This window comes from Ursus maritimus, unplaced genomic scaffold, assembly GCF_017311325.1.
Source record: "Ursus maritimus isolate PB19 unplaced genomic scaffold, ASM1731132v1 scaffold_19, whole genome shotgun sequence".
Lineage (NCBI taxonomy): Eukaryota > Metazoa > Chordata > Mammalia > Carnivora > Ursidae > Ursus > Ursus maritimus.
Genome location: NW_024424341.1, coordinates 53925889 through 53935740, shown reverse-complemented (window position 1 = coordinate 53935740; position 9852 = coordinate 53925889). Strand labels below are relative to the sequence as shown.

General features: G+C 54.4%; 1 protein-coding gene across 1 annotated transcript in view; it reads right to left on the bottom strand.

The window, feature by feature from the left end:
- CBLC (Cbl proto-oncogene C) overlaps positions 1-9852 on the bottom strand; it is a 15811-nt gene that overhangs the window by 5405 nt on the left and 554 nt on the right. The window contains exons 2-7 of the mRNA XM_040633051.1: positions 7318-7464; positions 6733-6889; positions 6341-6462; positions 5006-5143; positions 1893-1980; positions 1068-1199 (exon numbers count right to left, since the gene is read on the bottom strand). Of these exons, the coding sequence (XP_040488985.1) occupies positions 1068-1199; positions 1893-1980; positions 5006-5143; positions 6341-6462; positions 6733-6889; positions 7318-7464 (784 nt within the window). The remainder of the gene's footprint in view (positions 1-1067; positions 1200-1892; positions 1981-5005; positions 5144-6340; positions 6463-6732; positions 6890-7317; positions 7465-9852) is intronic.

Genomic DNA, 9852 nt, shown 5'->3' with positions numbered 1-9852 from the left:
CGAGGAATCAGGAAGACAGGAGCTGGGGGAGATGCGGGATGGGAAGGGGGATGTGAGCAGAGTGCAAGCTCAGGAGGGGCGCACAAGCAGGGAGCCCGGTGGAGCCAGGGTGTTGTGGGGGGCCCAGCTGTCCACGGGGAATGCCCGAGGCCCTTGCCGGGGCCCATACGAACTGCCCCGCAGACATCTGCCTCACACCACCACTGGGCCCAATATTGTAGCTCAGCCAGGCCCTGCGGCTCTTATGATCTCAGGACCTACCCCAGCAACAACCACCAGTGAGCTCCGAAGAACCAGATCAATTATGTGCAGGTCCTGGGGGGCACGCAGCATGCCTGGGACCCCACGGTGAGGTCCCAGGTGGAGACAGAGGGAAGACGCATGCACCCGGGGCTCTGCCTTTATTAGGGGACGAGTGGGGTGTCTAGGGATTCATGGGTTTACTCTTTATTGGCGAACTTGAGGCATTAGGACACGGGAAGGGAAAAAGCAGGGTCTTAAGGGGTCAGCTATCTGACCGGTTCCCCCGGGCTTTCTGAACGGGGAAGTTCATGAGTGGGGCGCCCTGGTTCCTCATTGGCTCGTTTTGCTAGCAGCCGTGTCCTACAGCTGGCAATATGTGTATTCAAGTGAATGTCTTTGGAGAACCCTGGTTTCCCAGGGGCCTTGGCAGAGGGTTTCGTGGGCTTGGATCCTCACCATAGCCCTTGGGAGGTTGCTACTATCAGCCCCGTTCTCCAGGGGAGGCGGCTAAGGCTCAGAGAGGTGAAGCCACCAGCCCCAGATTGCCCAGCCAGGAGCAAGGCACAAGGAGCCCTTTCCACTAATAATAAAGCAGCCGGAGAAGGAGGAGCGGAAGTGAGACGCAGAGCAAGATGGAGACAGAGGCAAAGACACAGAGAGCTGGGCTCTCCCTCATCACTCCTGAGCGACCCTGAGTAAAGCCGGCTCTCCCTGGGCCTCAGTTTCCCCATCTGATCCATGAGGCATGTGGGCGATCCTCTAGGAGAGACTTTCACCATGAAGTGGGGGGAGGCTGGGCAGGAAGGCAGGGCGGTCAGACCCACCTGCCAGGCGGCCAGGCAGCGGCTACAGAGCAGGTGCCCACAGGGCTCGATTTTCACGTCCTTGTTGCTCTCAGCACAGATCTTACAGAGCTCGAACGTGGAGTCCATGGCCCAGTACAGCTGCAGCTGCTCCTAGCGGGCAAGAAGACGGGAGGGATGGGAAGCAGGTGTTAGCCATGGGGATACAAGTCAGGCCGCAGGAAGAAAAGTCCCAAACTTCTGTGCCAGCCCCGAACCCTCCTAAGTTCAAGGCCGTGTATCCCGCGGCCTCCTACATGCACCTTATTGTGAGACTCAGTCTCCGGGGGTGGGGGTGGGGGTGGTGTCTATACTCAGGGCTGCCAGATTTGGCAACTAAAAAATACAGGATGCCCTGTTGAATTTGATTTTTGGGTGAACAATGCCTAACTTTTTAGGTATAAGTATATCCCAAATACCATGTGGGATATACTTATACCAAAAGATTTCATTTGTCGTTTCTGTCTCACCCATGGGGTGGCTGTGAAGACTAGGGGCTGTTATGGGTGAAAGCTCAAGTGCACCAGCCACTGTGATAATCTCAGCAGTATCGTTTCCTGGTTTAACCCTCACCAAAACCCCTGGGGAGGAGGCAGGAGGAGCCGCATTTTCCAGAGAAGGAACAGAGGCAGAGAGAGGCAAGTGACTGAACCCAGGTCACATGGTCACCACACCAGCACAAAAACCCAAGGCCTCTGGGATGCTAGGCCTGACTCGGTGGGAGAGAATTCCTGAGTGGGGGCACAGTGTGGGGGGTGGGGCAGGGAGCAGGGACGGGGCGGTGGGGGGCACAGGCTGGGACCTCACCTCTGACACACGGATGTATGGATGGGGTTCCGCCTGGTAGAGTTCAGTCAGGTCCGGGTTGTGGCTCTTCCCATCCGGGTAGAGGTAGCTGGGCGAAGGGAAGAGAGGGGGTACCACGGGCCATCTAACACTTCCCACCCCAGAGGGGCAAGGACTCCCCCCGACTCCGCCACGGGCCCAGAGCCCCTGGGTGAGGATCTCTCCCAAACCCATCGTGGGCCTGGGGATCTTTTCCCTTCCCTCTCCTCACACAGGGACTTTCCAGGGAAGGGCCGTGTCCCCTCAGCCCCACCCAAAAAGGGCACATTAGACACAGGAGTGTCTCAAGCTCTTGAAACACAATCAGATCAACAGGAACCAGGAAACCGACTGAATCCCGGGCTTCGCCCTCCCGGAGCACCCCTGTGTTCAGGCCCAAGGATAAGAGCGCCTTAGCTCACACATTGCTGGAGTGACCAAGTCCCAGTCTTAGCCTAGCAGAACTAGAAGGATCCTGCTAGACCGTCTACACTCCTCGCTTCACATATGGTTACTGAGGTTCAGTGCAGGAGAGGTAACAGCTCGAGGCCCCACAGACGGGCCAGGAGGGACCCGGGAGCAGGGCCGTGGGCAAGGTCTGAGCACCGGGCTCCGCTCCCTCTGGGTCACAGCTGCACTTTACCGTGGGGCCACGCGTCCCCTGAGCCTGGAGCGTCTGCCGGTCAGCCAGGTAGGGCAGGGCAGGTGCCCCAGGCTGGGCCCCAGGGCAGCTCTCCCAGAAACACCGTGTGCTCCGGGCTGGGCAGCTCTGCCTCCCTGCACTCAGTTTTCCTTTCTGTAAAATGGACATGATCATGCCGGGGGCGGGGGGTGCAAAGACTGGTGGCGTCCATAAAACGTGTGTGGTATCCTTCCTCCACACCTAAACGCCCCAAAGAGGGAACTGCTATGACCAACTTTAGACCCCGAAAGCTGCCTCACTGTGTAGTAGAAAGTGCTTGGAGTCTCTTCGCCTCTCTCAGGGCCTTGATCTTCCCCTGTTTATAATGGGTGGTGGGGTCTGTGTGTTGGGCGGGGGGGGGGAGGAGCCTGATGTGGGGCTCGATCCCACAACGCCGGGATCACGCCCTGAGCCAAAGGCAGACGCTTAACCTCTGTGCCACCCAGGCGCCCCTGATGGTGTTCATACTTATGTTATCTCTAGAATCCTTTTCTCCAATGAAGTCTGACCAGGAACTCAAGACACCGTGCTGGGCGAGAGTCCATATTCTGAGCCTGGCTTCAAATCCCAGCCCGGGAGCTGAGCGGCTGTGTGACCCGGGCAAGTGGCTCAGTCTCTCTGTGCCTCAGTTTTTATCGGGGTGTCAAGCAGGGATATACTTGTATAACCAACAGACTTTCATTATTCGTGCACTCCGTCTCTGCAAATGTGCCTACCTGCTAACATTTACTTGTCACCCGCAAATCAATAGTCACGGGACTTCTGTGGTCATTCATCGACTGCACATCGTGGCAAAAAATTTGAGCCACCTGACGCGTTTCCGGCTGAGGCTGGAGAAGGCGACACTCTGCCTTTTCGTTTCAGTTCCTTACTCTATGAACGAGTATCCTTATCAGGGCATTTAGTGCCATGACTTTTGTGCATTTTTATGCTTTTTTGTTGGTGATTTCGCCATTTCAAATGGCCCCAAGGGAGTGCTGGAGTGCTGGGGTGCTGGCCAGCGTTCCTAAGCACGAGGCTGGGATGCGTCTTATAGAGAAAATACGGGTGTTAGACGAGCTGCATTCGGATGTTGCTGGCCATGACTTCACTGTGAAAGAACCGACTACATATTAAATAAGGTGTCTTTAGGCAGAAACACACATGAAGGTTGCTATTGGTTACCAATACGATAGCAACTGGTTGACAAAAATGGGACCAAATGGGACGCCTGGCTGGTGCAGTCAGTGGAGCATGTGACTCTCGATCTCGGGGTCGTGAGTTCAAGCCCCATGTTCAGTGTGGAGCTTGCTTAAAATTAAAAAAAAAAAAAAAATGGGACGAGAGTCTTGCGGGAATCTAAACCTGTATGCTCCCCACGAGCAATGGCTCAGTGTTCGGTAATTCAGTGTTTGCCGCGACTTTATACCAGAACTACCATTAACAACAAAAGAGAACGGACTGCATACCTAGCTGTCTCCTATGATATCGCTTAGGTAAGAATGCTCTGGCTACGGGGCGCCCGGGTGGCTCAGTCGTTAAGTGTCTGCCTTCGGCTCAGGGCGTGATCCCAGAGTCCTGGGATCGAGCCCCGCATCAGGCTCCTCTGCTGGGAGCCTGCTTCTTCCTCTCCCACTCCCCCTGCTTGTGTTCCCTCTCTCGCTGGCTGTCTCTCTCTCTCTGTGTCAAATAAATAAATAAAATCTTAAAAAAAAAAAAAAAAAGCAAGCAAGCTCTGGCTAAAGGTTCAGGGAGACTCGGGCACCCCACCCGCCTGTTTCCGTTCCTCTCCTACCCAAGGCAGCTTCTGAAAGAGGGCCTGGGGGGCAGCCAAGGTTAGAGGCTGGAAACACCTGTCCAGCTGTTTGCCCAGTTCTTTCTGCTGTGACAGTCTTGATTCTAGAGCAGGATATGGATATCTAGAAGAAAAGCCTTGCAGAGAATTCCCAGGAATGGAGTGAGGGGAGCCGACTCCCCACACACTTCTCCCAGCCACTTGCTAGCCCACATGGCAGCTCTCTGTGGACTAGAAAAGGCATCCTTCGGGCGCCTGGGTGGCTCAGTCGGTTAGGCTTCCGACTCTTGATTTAAGCTCAGGTCATGATCTCAGGGTTGTGAGATCGAGGCCTGCATCTGGCTTCACGCTCAGTGCGGAGCCTGCTTGAGAGTCTCCCTCTGCCCCTCCCCCTGCTCACACGCACCGTTCACCACTCGCGCTCTGTCTCTAAAACAAATAAATAAAATCTTTAAAAGGAAAAAAGGCACCCCTTCCTCAAGACCCTCGTCTGCCACCTACTGGAACAATATAGTATTGCAAATGTACGATGTCTGCCTTGTGAACTGCGCCCTGAGGGATCTTGGGCAGTGCTCAACATGCACCACCTTTCCAAGTGCATTCTGCTGACACCCTCCCCCTTCCAGGGTGGTGACTCACAAGCCTTCCTTTTGTCCATCCAGGAGTGCTTGGAACAGGGGTTTGTTGAGAGGGATGGTCTGCAGGATGCTGCCATCTGAGCTCACGTATCCAATGGCCCATTGACCCAGGCGAGTGCAGCTGGGCCGGAAGATGTAGCTGGAGGAAGAGGTTGGTAGGACCGGGTGAGGGAATGGTCACCGCCGTCCCATCCAGGACTTCCCAGTTGCCCATTCTGTTGAGGATCCAGGTATCTAAGTCCTTGTCATTTATAACTCAGCTTTTCCACTTTTTAGGCAATGAGCGTTAAGATTCCTGTCCACCACTGCAGGGGATATCCACCGGTTTACCTGCTTGGCTTTTCACCCTCCTTCACTGGGGCTTAGACAAGGCTGATTCTAGCTTGGCCAGTCAGTGCCCCCTGACCATAGTGATGGAAGTCAGCCCTGAGATTTTTGCTTGAAGAATCAGGAACTAGGTACCCCATTTCTACAGAGGGTGCTAAGCTGGTAGGGTGTACAGCTGGGGCTTCTAGAAACCTTTTGCCACCATCAGGACAGACCATGTCTGAGAATGAAGCCAACACAGAGAAAAGTAGACACAGGGAAGACACTGATTCCTGACAATAGCATTAGCACTTGAGCACCTAGATCCAGCTGTGCCTGAAACCCCATCCCTGGTCTTTTCAATCACGAGAATTAACCCATCCCTCTTCTTTCCCTTTAAACCAGTCTGAAGGGTAACCGGGAGAGTGCTAACATATTTGCTTCCTGAGGCTCTTGTACGTCAGCCCTGCGAAGACTCGAGTGGGACCTCTTACTCTCTTCACCTCCTGGTGTTCCAGGTAGCTCAGCCCCTCAATCCTCAGCCCTCTGGGAGGACCCAACAGCTCAAATTTCCTGGCTTCATTTAAGGACTCAGGTGTTTGGATCCCAGTCTCCTACCCCAGCAGGTGTGTGTGTGTGGGGGGAGTCATATTAAAAAATATTTAATAGATGGCATAATATGAGCTCCGACTCATCAGAAATGGATCTTATCCCGGGGCAGGGTCTTCAGGCCCCCAGCCAGACCACCCTTCAGCTGCCAGATTGTGAGAGTGTCAGCAGAATGCACTTGGAAAGGTGGTGCATGTTGAGCACTGCCCAAGATCATCCTGGGAGGTCCCAGGAGATGAGGCAGACTGGCCGGAGGCACTCAGCATCCTACCTCTCAGTTCTTGGCAATCTGAGGCCCCAGGTACTTCAGCCCTTCAGCTTTTACTCCCAAAGGCTAGCTGGGCTCCCACAACACCCCAGCCCAGGATCCAGACCCCGGAGCCCCCAGCAGCCTCCTCCTCCCGAGGCCTGGCCCTTTTACCTGCCTGGCTTGTCTCTGTAGGTCTGCAGACGCGCTTGGACCTCATCATATGTGAGGAAGGCCATGTAGCCCGGGTGGTTGACCGCCAGGAGCTGCCAGTTCTTCAGCAGTGTTGGCCACGGCTGGAGCGGGGTAGCACGCGGGTCAGGGAGGGGCCGAGGAAGCTGCCCACACCTCGTGCCTCCCAGTGGGGTCTCAGACCCAGCCGCTTGGCTTACGCCCAGGGTGGGCCTCAGGAATCTGTTATACAAAAGACCCCAGATCCTCCCTTTCCCAGGAACCATGCATCCTGGATCCCAGCCCCCCTTCCCTCAGACCCAGGAGGTCATGTTCCCAAGCTCTCCCCCCCCAGGACCCAAGAGTCTGGGCTTCCAGCCTTGGCCTTCACTGACATGGAAGAGCCTGGTGAAGATGTCAAACTCGAAGACGGACACGTGGCCACTGCAGGTGAGGTTAATGGTGGAGCGCAAGGCCAGGGCCGTGGAGCCCGATTCCACTGGGTGGCAGGTGCACAAGAGCGACTCGAACTCAGCCCAGGGCAGCACACACCTGGATGGAGGGGGTTGGGGTATGCAGCTGAGGCCTCTGGGAACCCAGGATGGGAAGACATCTAGGAAGGAGGCAGCTGGGGGCGAGGACTCCTGGGTCTGAGGGAGGAGGAGGCTGGGGGCCTGATTTCTGGGTCTGAGGGAGGAGGCAGCTGGGGGTGAGGACTCCTGGGTCTGAGGGAGGAGGAGGCTGGGGGTTTGATTTCTGGGTCTGAGGGAGAGGGCAGCTGGGGGTGAGGGCTCCCGGGTCTGAGGGAGGAGGCGGCTTGGGGTGAGGACTCCTGGGTCTGAGGGAGGAGGCAGCTTGGGGTGAGGACTCCTGGGTCTGAGGGAGGAGGTAGCTGGGGGCAAGGACTCCTGGGTTGCCTAGGGCAGGGATGGGATGAGGCTCCAGGAGCTAAGGGGATCCGGGGACAGGTGCTCACTCACCGGGCTCCGCAGTGCTCCCTCCAGAAGGTGTGGGCCGGGGCCTTGGTGAGCTGGTACGTGTGTCCACAGTACTTTCCCTTGGGGAAGAGCGCGCCCAGTTCCGCGTGCATGTAACTGAAGATGAGGGCCAGCTTGGCCAGCTGTCGCCTGTGGGGATGGGCTCTGAGGACCTGGGCTGGACCTTGGGGCTCCCACTGACACTTACACCCGCTGTGGGGGACACCCACAGGCACCAGGCCCCCAGACTCTATAACCATTCAGTGAAGGGTCAAAGTCGATTCCAAGACAGCCTATGGCAGTCCCGACACCTCCCCTCTGTGAACCTCGGTTTCCTTATCTGTGAAGGAAAGGGAGGCACTGCCCAATATCCAAGTTGCCCTCCAGCAAACAGACCCCAGCCTCCAGCGGCAGCCCACGGGGGCGGGAGGAGAAGCCCTGCCTTGTCAGAGGGGGAGCCCACGAGAGCTGAGGGCTTTGGGAGGGGTCTGCGAGCAGGTCACGCTTGGAACCTTCTTGGTTTTAGCAGCCCTGGGGGGTGGACCCCTGTGCTTTCTCCTGCCAGCTGCCTCCCTGGGGGTATGGGTCAGGACGTGGGGAGCAGCAAAGGGTAATTCTGACACTTAGCTGCGACAGTTTGGAAAGGTTCCTTTTTTCCCCCTTACGTCAGTTTCCTCAACTGTGAAATGGGCGTAAGTGCAGGATAAGTACAGCCCCTGTCTCAGAGCGGGAGCAGTGAGGGTTCTTCCTTGTCTTCTGAGCACAGAAAATGCACAGCGTATCTGGCGTGCAGCCGGCACCCAATGCACGTTCAATATTATTACTGACTTTATTTTATTTTTTTAAAGATTCTATTTATTTATTTATTTGAGAGAGAGAATGAGCACGAGAGAGAGAGCACATGAGCAGGGGCAGAGGGAGAGGGACAAGCAGACTCCCCGCTGAGCAGGGAGCCACATGCGGGACTCGATCCCAGAACCCTGGGATCATGACCTGAGCCGAAGACAGATGCTTAACCAACTGAGTCACGCAGGTGCCCCAGATTTTGGAAACTTAGTGGAAAAACAAAAAATGTGAGCTATCTCATTAATTATTGCTTTATATTGATTACAAGCTGAGATGATAGTATTTTGGATATCGTGAGTTAAATAAAGGGAATGTTATTAAAACTCACTGCATCTGTTAAAAAGAAAACTTTCTTGGGGTGCCTGGCTGGCTCAGTCAGTGGAGCAGGTGACTCCTGATCTCGGGGCTGTGAGTTCCAGTCCCATGCTGGGTGGAGAAATTACTTAAAAATCCTAAAAAAAAAAATCTTTCTGTAATATGCCTACTAGAAAATAAAAAATTATATATGTTGGTTGCATTAGATTTTTAGTGGGGAGCGTTGTTCTAGAATCTTCTGCAGAGAGTTGCTAGGACCCTAGGAACTCTAGAACACTCACTCAGACACTCACTAAGCCCCTATGCTTCCTAGTTTCTGGACCAGTGATTCTCAGTGGAGTTATACCACCTTTCTAAGGAGCTTCTAGAAATTTACTTGACATAGTGATTACGGTAAGAAGGCTAAATTGTGGGGGACAATCCCCTCTAGCAAAATTTGCCCACACTCCACTCCACTTTCCAGTGTCCCATCAGGCATCCGTGAAAGTGGAAAATCTATTTAAAATTATCTAAACCTAAAACCCAATTCCATTTTACAAGAGCATTTTCTGCCCATCTTAAATTTATAGTGAATTTTACAGAAATTCAGGTATCCTATATATGGAAGGAAAACTGGTTCAGTGACATAGGGATTCTCCCTAGAAGTGGAGTGTGGGACTAGCCAATTCTGCTTCCCAGAGTAATTACAATCGTGTGTTGGCATTTTCATTTGAAACAGATAACGTTATTATGAAAGGCATTTTTTTTTTATCATCACTTTTAATACAGTTTGGGTATTATAGTGATATTTTTAAAATGATGGGTAGGTAAGTAGTTTAACTATGCATTTCATTTCAGGACGAATTGGAGGAGACAAAAGTATTTGCCTGACAGGGTTGACAGCCATTGGTCCAGACCTTGCTTTGTTCTGGGCTCGAGACCCCAGACCTCATCTGCTCCTGTCAGCAGCCCCTTCCCCAGAGTTCAGAAGGGGGGTGGGGTGTGTGCTATAGATAAGCCCAAGTCCTGAGTTAGCTGTTCCTCAGGAACCAAGACCAGGGTGCCCTGTGCCCCAAGGCAGGGGCAGTGATGGGGATGTCAGTCCAACCCTCCCCAGACAAGAAGCTCCCTGGGGTCCCCACATTCCCAGGGTGTGTGTCTAGGCCTCTGGGAGAGTGGGGGCAATGTGAAGCGGGTTGCTGGGTGGCCAAGAAAGAGGGGAAATGGGGAACTGAGGGCATAGGTGCCCAAAGAAAGAAAAAACTGGGTTGCTCAGTTTTCCAGGTTCTCAGGGAGAGGGGGTTGGGACTTGGACCCCTGGGTCTGAGAAAGGAGGGGGCTGGGGGCCTGGACCCCTGGGTCCGAGGGAGGAAGGGGCTGGGGGCCTGGACCCCTGGG